A 14,575-nucleotide genomic window follows, 5' to 3' on the forward strand; every position below is an offset into this window, starting at 1 on the left:
ATTATCCTCTTCTTTTTGTCCATTCACTATTTTTTAATTTCCTGGGCTCCTTTTTGTGGTAGGAAGCCCTGATGACGTTAGATTCATGGACAGTGTCTTCTGTCTTGTTTGCATTTGTTTTGTTTTGTGTTGTTTTCAGCATTCAAACTAAGAGATAACCAAAGTCTATTCCCTTTATCCACAGATACCAAGTATTCTTTTGGACTAAATATTTTGATCTCAACCTCACCGTCAATGAAGACTCTTCATTCCACGTCCCCTAGACCAGTTCGTCCCAGCTGAGCTCTCTCATCTGACTCTTCAGACCCTCCTTCCTCACTCTCATCAAAATCATTCACCCCACTTCCCTAAAATCCTTCAGGGTCTCCGGGGCTTTTAGGATACAGTCATAGCTATTGTAAAAGGGGACATTAAAGCCTTGAGCGTTGTAAATCATTCCGTACATGGGAGATACTGGTAAGTCCCTGCTTTGCAAAGCTCCCAGGTCTCAAGCTGGATGTTTTCTTTAGTTGCCTATTTCTGGACTCCACAAAGAGCCCCTAAGTTATCTCATGGAAAAGGTCCCTGCTGCCCTGAGCTTACTACAGAGGTCAATGGTGCCACTATGTGTCCAGAGGAGGAAACATTCCTCTCCCCTTCACACACACACAGTCTAGGGACATCTTATGATCCTGAGACCAAGACTTTTAGGGTCCCAGGGCACTACAGTCCCCAGATGCTCGTTATTATCTTAAATAACAGAAAATCAACTGGAAGTCTCAAATCCATATAATAGTTTTAGAGACAAAAGAAACAATATTTGCAAAAACCATTTGCATCCATTCATAGTGGCTCTCTTCTGCAAGACCCAGCAGGGCTGTCACTCCATGTGGTGACACAGCTGCTGCCCACCTCACAGGGACTGCAACCCAAGGTGTATCCAGAAGTCCCAGCTTCCACACTCGGGTGTAAACAGTAAGTAATTAAATGGTGTCTGGGTGAGGATTCACTCTTCCCTACTTGGTTCCTAAGCAAGGAGAGATTTTATTTCCTGAGTGTTGTGACCACACTAATTGTTATTATACCTGCCTTGGGTATCAGAAATATTATATTACACCCTGTAGTAAAAATAATCTTCATTTCCTAAAGGGAAGCATGTTCGCCTCAGAGCAGAGGGTACATGGGTCAGTAGGGTTAATGTTCACCATTAAACGCTATCTGCTTCCTATTGGAACTTTAAAAAAATAACAGCAAAAAAAAAGCAAACACTTTTCAGACATCCATATGTCCCTGAGAAATGCGTCTGAGCTTGTTACTGCCTTCCTTGAGAAGTGCAGAGTAAACTATCTGTGCTGCTTCTGGGTCCCTGTCACAGTCTTCCGACCAGTCGCTTCCTCCTTAAGCGCCTCAGATGGGTCCCTGTCCCAACACGCTCGCGTCGTGAAGCTTTGGCAAAAACAACAGTTTTCTTTACTTCTAAACATCTTAGTCCCATGAAAATGACTTTCTGGTGGGAACAGCATATGGTTTGATGTTTTAAATGGCGTAAACCTCCATATAGCTATCTATATACGTTCAGGGTTTACCAATACGGCTCAGCCGTATTTCAACACATCAGTAGAATGCTGGGACTTGCCGGACACAATCTGCTCATTCTAGTTGAGCGGTGTGTGAGTCTCCCTTGGGATTCTGAGTCCACACTTTGGCTTTGCTGCGGTCAGACCCTCATGGAGATATTTCCAAGTTTAAATTATCTATTATTTCTCACTTTAGCATTCCTTACTTTATTAAATACATGGTTCCGGGTGCCAAATTAGTCATATGGTGCCTTCTTTCCCTCCTCCTACTTTCTCTGCTGAATTTGTGACCCTTTTCTGTATTTCCCCAAATTACATCAGGAATCAGAAAATATGCATTTGCTTAGGCTAAAATTCATTTTCCATGGGTTTAACTGGATCTGCTGTGGCTTATACTGTCTCTGGCCACAGCCTTCCACAAGTGTCTCTCCACAGATGCTGTTTCCAGAAAGCACATGCAACTCAGAACACTGCGTAGCCGTCCAAGGGTCTGTGGTAAGTGGGGAAAATTAGCTTCTTCCTCTAACATTTTCCATGGTGAACTAGCCATGAAAACACACTCAGACTTTTAGCTGAAAGCCATGGAGATCCTTCATAAATGGGCACATGACCTAATTGTCCATCTATCCTGTTTAGTAAAAACATAAATTTATTTGAAAAGACAGTGTCATAGCCTGCATGCACTCTATCCTCCATAAATTCCCACACAGAAGCCAAATCCCTTAAGGTAACTGAATCGGGAGACAGGGCTTTTCAAAAGAGATTAAGGAGGTAAAAAAAAAAAAAAAAAAAGGAAAGGACGGATGTCCAAGTCCAGTAACGTTGGTTTTCTTATGAGAAAAAGAAGAGATGCTGGCCTGTGCTGCCCCCGCCCATGAGTGGGCACAGAGCAAAGGCCAGGTGAGGATACAGCATAAAGGAGAAGACACGCAAGCCAAGGGGAGAGGCCTCCCCACTGACCAGCCTGCCCACACCTTCGTAGAGTCGATGTCTTTCAGCGCAGTAAGGAAATAGAGGTCTTACTGCACTTTGTTCTAATAGCCCCAGACACAACCAGTGCCATTACCCTGGAGAAGCGATCTGGTGCCTGCCAGCTTGTCCCACTGCAAAACTCCAGGACAAAACTTTCAAACGTAAACACATACCCTACAGCAATTACGTTGATTATATAAAGATATCAAATCCTCTCTCCCTATGTTACGCCCCAATGGCATGTGAACTTTATGCCCGTGGTCACAGTAGTATTAATGTATACATGTATTTTTTTTTTTTTTGGTTCTTTTTTTCGGAGCTGGGGACCGAACCCAGGGCCTTGCGCTTCCTAGGTAAGCGCTCTACCACTGAGCTAAATCCCCAGCCCCTAATGTATACATGTATTTAAGTAACAGCCATGCGTGTTTGTCACACAATGGTATTTTCTTGCCAAAGCTCGAGCTTCAAGAAATGAATGCACAGGAATATACACCTGTGTGCCAGAATTTCCATATGGTTGGAAGCTCTTTTAGATGAACAGCTGGGTTACTTTCTTTTTAACTCTTATCCAAAATGTTTCATTACTACAGCTTTTTATCCCTGAATCTTAAGATTCAGAAAAGTATACATGAAGTCAGAATAAACATCTCCCTCTTCCTCAGCCCTCACTCCTCACTCCCAAGACTTAGGTACATCCATTCAAGTCCCACTGAAAAGAGGACTGTGCCCCAATTTAACATACTGAGCATCCTGTCTTGCTCATTTTCTCACAATCTGACTTGGGGCTGGAGAGATGACTCAGTGGTTAAGAACCCTGACTGCTCTTCCAGAGATACTGAGTTCAATTCCCAGCACCCACATGGTGGCTCACAGCCTTCTGTAATGGGATTCAGTGCCCTCTTTAAAAATGAAACAACAAAAACTGTATGACTTAACATGCTTCAAAGACTAAATTTGTAAGAAGAAATCAAACACTCTTTCTTACCTTATTCCCTTTCTTTTTGAATAAGTGTTTAAAGAAGGCATGTTTATAACAAGCAAAGATTGGACACTGGTGCATTCTGGCCTACGAACAGCAGGTAATGAAACAGCCAGGATAGCTAGTGTCATGGTGCGGAGTAGACAGACCTGTGACTCCCCTGAACAATTAGCAAAGTTGACAAGTCCCACCACCACCACCACACACACACACACACACACACACACAACTCTGTCACTCTCCAACCAATAGTACTTCTGGAGCTATAAATACAAAGTCAAAATTGAATATCCAAGGAATAAAATTTCAGGATCAGGATTTTTAAAATTCCCCAAATTGCATGTTTTAAAAAATCTCAAGACCATTACTATATGTTTTTGTATGAAACATATAAAATTCTGAATATTTGGAAGTTCTGAAGCCAAGAGCCACAACACATAGCCTTCCAGTGCATATGTGAACATGTGTATTTATATAGACAGAGTAAAAGAAATCACAGTAATATAAAACAGTCATTATCCCAAAGTCCGATACTCTGTCTCACTGCCGTTTTCAGGCACTGCTAATAAGAACTTAAATTGTGTAACAGTTTAAGCAGTTCCTCATAAAGTTGAACCTGAGTTTAATTTATCAACAATTCCACCTCTAGACATTTACTCAAAAAGAATTTTAAAAATGTATGTTTACAGACACTTAAAACATTCACTATTTATTCTGTGATACGCTGATACCTTTTCCCTGTTGCTGTAAACTAAACTCAGGGCTTTACATATGCGGGGAAAGTATTCTGCTGCGAGGTATATTCCAGCCTCAGATGTCTCCTTTTCTTTTCATTTTGTTATGGAATAGACCTTCCTTTGTGCCATTCAACAAACACACAGTTCATAACTCCTGAACTTTTATTACTTCATTGTATGCTAGCATTAATATTAGGAGTTTAAACTTCTAAATATTTTCTGAAATAATGTCAAACCCACCCTTTACTGGATGCTGTTCCCTGCACCCCCATCCTCACCTCTTCCTTCGTCTTCTTAGATATCACCCGTAGCCAGTCTCCAATCATGCTCAGAACAGCCGCAAAGTAGGCCAGCCCAACGAGGATCCAGAACCACACAACGGGCTTGTAGAAGTCCAGATATTCAATGTCCGACCCACCTGCAAGAGGAAAGGTATCAATCGCAGTCCCAAGAGTCAATAGCTGAGATCTGCAACACGCTCACTGGTGATCTGTGTGCGGCCCAAGGTCAGAACTCTCTTAGCCTCTCCACAGGCCCAGGCTCTTCCTTCACACCAAATTTCTCATTTTCTCTTACAGAATTCTCAGGTTTCCAAGGACGAGTTCAATGGGTTTTTCTGAAGGACACTCCCTTGCCTTTCCAGATCATGACGACTGTCTGGGCTTCCTGTTTCTTTTGTCATTTACAGCCATTTGTCTCTCAGGATTCAATTGCTCCACCGCCACTACAAACATAGGAATCCGAGAGTGTGCGTCCACACCTGGCGGAGGACTGTGTATATCATCCTGTGCCATCCCACGGGTCTGCCAAACTGAACAGGAAGTGGGTGACTCTGGGCATGGCTATTGTTTTCAGGTCTTAAGTAGGATGGCCGGTCGGGTACCAAGCTTGAGGCCGGGCACCTGTGGGTCAGCAGAGAACCCATGGTCTTTACAGGCAATGCCACCATCATCGTCTCTTGGGAAGTTCCATGATGTCATCGGTTTAAGCCCCACGTCTCCAGTAAGAATAAGTAACGGAGCCCTTTCTTTTAATGGCATCTGTGTGCCGATATCACTGTACTGTGGCAATCTGCCGGGTGCATTCCCACATGCCCTCCCGTTGTTCAGCGCACACTAACAGAGATAGTTATAAAGCAGCAAAACCAAAATCCTAACTTATTTACCCAAATAAGTAGTCAAGGCCATATCTTAAGGAGCCCAACTTTAACCTAAGAAATCCTCACATTCAGACCGGAGAGATGCCTTGGTGTGTAGAATGCCTGTCATTGAGTTCAGATCCCCAGAAGCCATATAAAGGCTAGATGTGATAGCTCGCCTGTGTAACTACAGGGCTCCTACCCAGAGATGGATCATGGAGATAAGAAAACTCATGATGGCCACCATCTCCTACTTGGGAGCTGATGAAGGGACATTGACTAAAGCCAGCACAGTTGCTTTAAGTTGGGACTTGATGGCTGAGGATGGTTAGAGACCATCATGTGACTTCACCCAGAAGATTTCTTCCATGCAGGCCCAGTGCATTGTGGGACAGAGCAGGAGGCAACTAACCGCATAGACGCTGGGGATATGCAAAAATTCCACCCATGGCTAAGAGAAAGCATTCAAATATAGAACACTAATGGGACATTCCCCTAAACAAATCAGACTCTGGGGCCCCGCAAAGATCTCTGAATGTTACAGGAACAAGGTAAGCCAGGAGAGGAGGGCTCTGGCAGGCAAGCATTGTGAGCGGACACATAGACTGAGGCCAGTCTAGAGTGTACAGCAAGATGCTTCCACACCGAAAAGAAACAGGAAAAACAGAAAACAACCCCCCAACTTCTAAATGGTTAGGGCCCACCTAACACACAAACTCCCAGACTTACTGATGTTATTGTAGCCCTCATGCCAAAGATGGCATATTCTCTATTCCTTGTAAGCAGGTATTACAGGTGGAAGGCAGTAAGTCAGCCCAATCACCATAAGGCTTATATCTGGGTAAAATGTTTAACCCAGAAGTTTTAGTGACCCTAAGCCATGGGAAAAGGTTTCTTCCACGTTCTTTTTTTTTTTTTTTTTGTTCTTTTTTTCGGAGCTGGGGACCGAACCCAGGGCCTTGCGCTTCCTAGGTAAGCGCTCTACCACTGAGCTAAATCCCCAGCCCCTTCTTCCACGTTCTTAATCACCACTCTCAAAGTGAAATACTGGCCGCTGATGGTCTGAGAAGAAAAACACCGAGAAAGAAGCCATTGTCGGGCAATTATTCACCCTACCTTACTTTCCCCAACCTGAGACTTGTGAGTCATTTTGTACAGTAATCAGCTGACGGGATGCAAAAGCCTCCCCTTGGTTAGTATATCTGCAATGTTGAGATAACTTGATTTAAAGAGGAGGTTCTTTAAATGGGGAAATGATTTTAATCCTTTTAATTGATGTATGTGTGTGTAGGCACACATGTATGTGTAGGCACACACATGTTCACATATATACATGTGTGCAGGAGCCTGCTGAGGTCAGAAGGAGAAATCCCATACCCTAGAGTTGAGATAAACAGCACTTGTGAACTGATGTAGGTGCTTGAATCAAAACTCAGTCCTCTTCAAGAACAGCAAGTGCTTTGAACCCCTGGAAACGCTTTTTTTAAAACACATGACTGTCAGGAGTATTAATTTTCTACCTATTGTTCAGGAACGTGTCCAGCTGTGTCTTATTAAGAAAGTGAGGTAGCTGGGAGTGACAGCTTGCACCTGAATCTAGCACATGGGATGCTGAGATAGGACTGGGGGCCTCAGAGCAGCCTAGAGGACACAGAGAGAGGCCATCTAAAAACCATAAAGGATCAAGGAAGGCAGAGTGATTTCTCTGTCCTAGACAGAAAGCTCGCACCTGCTCTGTTGTCACGCCCACCCGTTTCTTTTCCTCCACTCACCGTTCACGTAGAGTGCAGGATGCTACACCCTCCCTTCACCTCCTGTGTACATACACTCTTTCCATTTTAGGAGCTTTCTGGCTCATTATAAGAAAACATACAGATAGCAATAAAAATAACAAAGAGGAGGGAGGCAGACAGCTTCAGGAACCTCATCAACTCTTCCAACTAGTCTAAGCTTTCCGAGTGTGTACTGGGATGTGTGACAGCTTCCTCTCCTCTCCTCTCCTCTCCTCTCCTCTCCTCTCCTCTCCTCTCCTCTCCTCTCCTCTCCTCTCCTCTCCTCTCCTCTCTTCTTCTCTCCTGTCCTCTCCTCCTTCTGTCTCTGTCTCTCTTTCTCCCTCCCTCCTTCCTTCTATCCCTTTCCTCCCCTCCTTGACATTTGCAAGAGTAACTCAGCCAGAGCTTGATCCAATCTAGCAGATTAAACTACTAAAAATATAACTCGGGAAGGTTCAAGCTGTTCACAATGCTGGGAAGTGATTCTCCGAACCTCCCCTCTATCAATCACTGAGAGAACCCTCCTGCCTGCTCTCCGAGAGTCGTGGCAGGGGAGGGTGGGGAATGGCTTGTGGGGGCGTGGAAGGGATGTTGTGACTCTCGACACCCTACATTGCTCAGTCAATATGCTTATCCCAACTCGCTTATAGAATAGCCAAGAATTCTACAGGAGGAGATGAGTAAGAACTCGGCCTCACAGATTAGCCTCCATGACTAGCACCACCCGACCCTAAAGGACTACATGAGGTTCCGGGGAGTCATCCTTCCCTAAAGCTCTGCAGGTAGATGGTGAGGGCGTTGAGACCCCTATATGTGGGCCAGGGCATCAGTGGGGGCCTTAGGCATAATTTAAACTTTATCTCCATCTGCTTCCTCAGAAATAAAGTTGGTGATTCAAGTGCCATCAAGCTCAATCTGCCCAGAACTCAAGAGAGACTGTTAGGTCCCTGCAGCTTCTCTGAAATCCTGGTGACTTTAGATAGAGATGTAAGGGTATGGAAAATGAGCACGTTCACAAAAGGAAGAAAGGAACCACAGAGCTCACATGCTCACCCAGGCTTGTGTTGCTCAAACCGTGGCTCCTTCCACTGGACGGAGCTGTCCATCACCCATATGCTCAGCTCCTAACTGTCAGCACCCTGCACCTTATACCAAACAGCAGTCCTGCAGCCTGGTGCTGAGGGGACGCTCTCCATACATGATACCGTCAAGAAACCGAGGTCCAACTTGGGGAACCAATGATTTACTGCTCCCACTTACACATCATGAACGAAGGGCTATCTATGCATGAATTGACCTGAGGGCTATGCACGAAAGCACAGAGATCCTAAAGTAGCCATGATGCCAACACCATGTCACCTCAGCCTGGATGATGACAATCGGCCACGTGGATGGAGTTCCCTGTCAACGAACCTTCCCCAATCTGCATACTGTAGCCCTTCCTGAGACAATGAGTGTGGTATAGTCAGGGAAGAATGACATACAACTGGTCGGGAGGTACTGAAGGGAGCAGCCTGAATCTAATGACCCTTCCATCTACTCCTGAGATGGAGCATCCGTGTCCAGCAAGACGGATCTTTGGGGGAATCTCCTGCAAGCAGTGGGAGCCATTATGACAAGGGTGGCAGCTGTTATACTTGTAGGACGGTGAGCTATAACACTTGCAGCTCCCATGGGCTAGGGAGGAAGGGGAGAGGAAAAGGGGGAGGGAGAGGGAGAGGGAGAGGGAGAGGGAAAGGGAGAGGGAGAGGGAGAGGGAGAGGGAGAGAGGGAGAGGGAGAGGGAGAGGGAGAGGGAGAGGGAGAGGGAGAGGCAGAGGCAGAGGCAGAGGCAGAGGCAGAGGCAGAGGCAGAGGCAGAGGCAGAGGCAGAGGCAGAGGCAGAGGCAGAGGCAGAGGCAGAGGCAGAGGCAGAGGCAGAGGCAGAGGCAGAGGCAGAGGCAGAGGCAGAGGCAGAGGCAGAGGCAGAGGCAGAGGCAGAGGCAGAGGCAGAGGCAGAGAACTTACAGCATCAATCCCATTTGCCAGTGAACCCTTCGTGCCTAATGACCCATAAAGACATCACCTCTTCGTGCCATTGAAGGGGACAATATTCAGAGGACAGTGTCAACAAAACTGTCCCACCCTCGTGGTATGGAAGATGCTTATTTAAGATGAGAGACATCAAGCCAGGCAAGACCAGCATTTCTCTTGGGTTCAAAGTAGTGCCATGGATCTGAAGAAAAGCCCTCTTATTTACCTCCTGACTACTGTAGTTTCCAGAAGGTGGGGATGTTCTAGATGTTCTATTCTACAGACCTTGAGTTCGGATCAGGCAAGTGTTTGTACAGCAACCACGATAGAACTGGTGTGTGTGTGTGTGTGTGTGTGTGTGTGTGTGTGTGTGTGTGTGTGTGATTTTACTACAGTACGGTGATTTAAAAATAAGAACTTGAGAACGTAACACTCCTTTCCCTTAATTTTCTTGACTGGTGTTTTTCCCCCTGAATCACAAAATACTGATGATGAAAACCTTGCATACCCTGGTTTTAAAACATAGTCATTCTTGACTTGGATGAGCAATTCTAGGACCATTCTCCCCTCTACAGGGATATGTGTGCTACAGACCATAAACGCAGGGCTACTCTAAAGAAACCAGTGCTTCAGCTTCACGTCGCCATAACAAAATACATGCAACTGCCAAACATTGTCCACCCAGTCCCTGACCCTGGAAGTTCCAATTTGGGGTCAGGTGACCTCACTGATTTGACTCCTTGGTGAAGGACACCGAGGAGCGATCATGACAAGAGTGTGTTATGGACCAAGAAGCTGAGAAAGAAGAGACTGGGGTCCGACATTTCCCCCCGAAAGCATGTGTTCCCTGAGCAGAAGGCATTCTATGAAGTTGTACTTCTGGAGAGTGACATTGTGCTTGGCCTGTTGGGGAATACTCATCTAACCCACAGAAATGGGGTATCGATTTTCTCTAAGCATTTTAGTTTGGATATCAAATAATGCCCTTATTTTGGGCTCTGACTATAATTTTATTAACAATAATTTAGTATGATATTTCTGCTTCATGTATTTTTCTCTTGTGACAGCAAATTGCCCAGAGAACAGGAACATTCTTACAGTGGCACGGTCAATCTGGTGACTTTGGCCTTCAACTATAACTCACCCATTAAAATAAGTTTATGTCACTGAGACAGAAAAATGGAAAGCTAAAGGAGAAAATTAGAGGGCTGGAGAGATGGCTCAGTGATTAAGAGCACTGACTGCTCTTCCAGAGGTCCTGAGTTCAATTCCCAGCACCCACCCGACATCTCACAACCATCTGTGGCTCAGGTTCCACGGGATCCAATGCCCTCTTCTGGCCTCTGAGGACAGCAGTCACACACATAGTACAGACATATACATACAGGCAAAGCACCCACACACATAAAAGGAAACTTAAACTTTGAAATTATTTTAAAGTGGAGACAATTAGAGCTGCCTAGCATTTGAAGTTGTATTTTTGGATGTTAGAGATCAGCACTCAGATTTAGAAACCAGCCCATTCCCACTTCTGTTCTTCACATAAAGTCCGCTGTTGGAAGAACTAGAACCACATGGGTGCAAAGAAAGGGAAATCTATGGGTCGTTCCCTCACTCAGTCATCTCTACAAGGGTAGAAGTGTGCAGTGTGTAGTGCGTGGTATGCAGTGAGCAGTATACGGTGTGCGGTGTCCAGGAGTTAAATGATCACTTCCTCTGGAAATGATTTCTATGTCTCCATGGAGAGCAGTTTGGAGTCTCCATTGAGCACCAGCTCCATCATAACCATCACTCACCATGGCTCCCTCCTTTGCTCCCTCCCCTGGATTTCTACAGTGCCTGCTGACCCCTGTGAGCTCATTTCTTGACTTTCCCAAAGATACCCCCCCCCAATTCCACTGATTAATCATGCATGCAATTATCAATTCTCTCATCACTGACTAAATCACGATGAGCAGATTTCTCCTGTTCCACAGAGCCTGATCCCATCCAGTGGCTGCTCCTTAACTTCATGTATTCCTTCAGGAAGAGCAGGAACCACAGCTGTTGTCACTATTGAGTACTGAGCACAGTATCTTGTGAACAGTGTGTTCACTGATCAACAGGGTAGATGAACATGAATTAATGAATGAGTGGTGATTACAAGGCAGAGAGCTAGCGAAGGGGCTCAGTGCACTAAATCGCTTGCTGTGAAGTCTGACAGCCTGAGTTCAGATCCCTGGCACTGACTCGGTAAGCCAGCTGCCTCTGGGATCCAGCTGCCTCTGGGATCCAGCAGCCTCTGGGATCCAGCACTCCTACAGAGGTGGAAAATGAAGACAAGAAATTCTCTGGGAAGCTTATAGGCCAGCTAACGTCGGCAGTGCAGAGAGGAGAATCAAGAGTGGCCTGCCTCAAATGATAGAAGGAGAGAACGGAGTTCCAAAAGTTGCTCTTTAATACATCACACAGACAGAGACACACACACACAGGCACATATGAACACATACACGCATGCACAAACACATATGCACACACACTCGGAGGCACATATGAACACACACACATACATGCATGCACACACACATATGCACACACACACTCGGAGGCACATATGAACACACACACATGCATGCACATACACATATGCACACACATATGCACACACACACATGCACACGTATGCACGCACACAACCTGAATATAACATATCTTCCAAGCAGTCACACAGACTTCCCCTTTCTCACTAACATGATTCTTGTCTTTGTTTTCTGAGCTGATCTTGGGAAGGGTCACTGTTCTTCTAGCATCCTTCATCCTCACCAAGTACTTGTTTGGGGGTACCTAGTGCATCTCCAGCAACAGCTTCCTCAGCAACCAGCTTAATGGTAGCAATTTTGGAACTGGCCTTAGGGCTAATTGTGCAACTCTTAGGCTGCGTCAGGCCCTGTACCCTAGAGGATTTCTAGCAACAACTGTTCTGAACAACAAACCTTCATCATGGCTTCTAGATAGAGCCTGAAATGTTTTCACGATGCCACACCCTTAGATTGAGTGAGCCCTCTCGGCGGGAGCCATGTTTGGGATTATACAGGAAGGAAACCACTTGGCTATTAAACATTTCCCTTCCAAAGATGACTTACATAATTCTAGGAAATGTTAGTAGGGGACACACAAATCATGTCTTTCCCCAAGTCATGAATGCAATGACAAAGGACAATAGAACTTTGAAAACTAAATTTAAAATGTCATCCAAGTGACATGTCCTGGGAAGAAGGTCCTTGGCTGGGGAGGCTGAGCTGTGCTCTGTGAAGAAGCAGCGTGTAGTGCCCCACACGTGAAGTGTGACCAGTCAGGGAGGCACTCTTTCAGTAATGAAAAATTCATAACATATATTCAGAAGCTTAAATATGTGGTATATGGATTATATTTCTTTATTTTTAATTAAGTGTGTGTGTGTGTGTGTGTGTGTGTGTGTGTGTGTGTGTGTCTAAATGTGAGTTTGTGCATAAGGCTGTAGTCTCCAAGAAGGCCTCAAGAAGGCCCTGAATTCGCTGGAGGTACTGTGTGGGTGCTTGGAATTGAAGACCCACTCTGTCTCTTCATGAGCAGAGTTGCCACATGAAACTAAAGAATCAGCCACGTGTGTCTGTGTGGTGTTGATCATAATGGTCACCTAAAATGCTTAAGTCTGGGGACTAAAATTTTGAGGTTTTCTTAAAGGCACAGGGAATGTGAGGTCCCACCTTACTGAAGGATCATTTGCACAGGCTCTCTCCCATGTGTGCCCTTCAGAACCAACCTAGGCTGACTCAGGAAAAGAAGTGTTATAAAGGATTTCACTGAGAAGCATGGGGGGGGGTGTTTATAAGCCTCCCTTTGTCTGGTTATGGGTATTTAAAAAGCCACCAGCTTTGAAAATGCATTTAAAGTTGTGTTAAACTTGGTAGCGAGACCTTTCTCCAGTCTTCAAGGATCTAAGGGCTCTGTGTCATTTTCTCTTGCACATTCTCAAACCTAGTAGATCAGGTGTAGAAGCAAGCCCAAACAAGGAGGCTTCTCCATAGGATCAAGACTAGATCTTAAGAAAGCGAGGCTGGCATAATCCTCACTCTGTAAGGTAGGCATGACTGGATATTTTAGGTATTTAAGGATAGACAGGGATGAGGAAAGCAACATTAATTCTCAGATAGGACTGTGCAGCTCATTGTAGCTCACCCTTACCACTCTGGTTACCGACACTTTCAAAACCATCTAAATCACACTGGCTCCGTCCTTCCCCCTTTTCAGCTTCAGGAAGAATTACTGCACACAGGGCTCTAAGCTGCGGGGTTGTGTTATCAGTGTAACAGAGCCCAAACTCAGCTCCCCTTAGTCCTTCTCAGCCTCAGGGTGGTGAGCTTGGGGGAGAAGACAGAACGGATCAGCTGGAAAGATGTCAATCACCAGAGTGACATACCCAGCCACCGCAGCATGCTCTGATGCAAGCAGAAAAAGAAATATAAAACTAAGATTTGTAGAGAATCTATCAAAGGCTGGAGGGCCTTTGATATCGATCGATTGATCAATAGGGACATCAGATAGCCAGAGGGAAAGTCCTACAGAGCAAATAGTCAGTCTCTCCCAGGCGAGCTCTGCCTAACTTAGCAGCTCACTGTAGTCATAAGGTCCCCAGGAGCAATGGTGGACTGTGTGCACTCTCTTTGGCTATACACGCCAATCAATACATGCCAATCAATCCCTTCACAAGAGCTTGCAAGACAAGCCCAGTTTCTGAAGATTCTTACAAAGGGTGCATTCTCTGCCTTGCCTTCTCCACATCCATTCAGAATGTTCCCTGTGTGTAAGGACTTACAGCCCTACAAGCACAGCTGTGGCCTCACAAAAGCCAAGGAAGACCAGGGAGGCAGAAAAATCACTAGACTTCACTGTTTCTCTCTCCTCCCTCTCAGAATTTTTTTTTAAGGATTTACTTTATTATTTCATGTGTATGAGTATCCGTTTGTGCATCACCTGTGTGTGCATGCAGTGTGCACAAAGGCCAGGAGAGGGCGATGGGTCCTACGGAACTGGAGTTACAGTTGTGAGCCATCAGGCAGGTGCTTAACCACTGAGCCATCTCTTTAGCTCCATTCTCGTCAGCCTATCCTTCCATGACATGGGGCATTGACTCAGCGGTCCCCAGTAGGACCCATGGGATGCTGCCATGAATACCCTTCCTTGGACAGGTGACAACAGCCACAGACAGACAGACAGAATATCTTCAGGTTAAGAGTGTTGACTTCTTTGGGTGAATTTAAAGTATTTTTTAACTTGCTTTCTAAAAATCATAAAATAAGTTACTTGGGGTTTTACCCCCTGCAAGACAATGTAGGTGGTAGTCACAGAAAATGTTATTTTAAGACTCCACCCACATTTTCTTCATTTATAA

General features: G+C 45.3%; 1 protein-coding gene across 5 annotated transcripts in view; it reads right to left on the reverse strand.

The window, feature by feature from the left end:
• The window catches only part of Kcnk2 (potassium two pore domain channel subfamily K member 2), a 197,297-nt gene that overhangs the window by 38,890 nt on the left and 143,832 nt on the right, over positions 1 to 14,575 (reverse strand). For all 5 annotated transcript variants that reach the window (XM_087579913.1, XM_087579914.1, XM_087579915.1 and 2 more), the window contains 1 exon segment: positions 4,523 to 4,662. In XM_087579913.1, the coding sequence (XP_087436039.1) occupies positions 4,523 to 4,662 (140 nt within the window).

This window comes from Rattus norvegicus, chromosome 13, assembly GCF_021556685.1.
Source record: "Rattus norvegicus strain SHRSP/BbbUtx chromosome 13, alternate assembly SHRSP_T2T, whole genome shotgun sequence".
In the NCBI taxonomy this organism is placed as follows: Eukaryota; Metazoa; Chordata; class Mammalia; order Rodentia; family Muridae; genus Rattus; species Rattus norvegicus.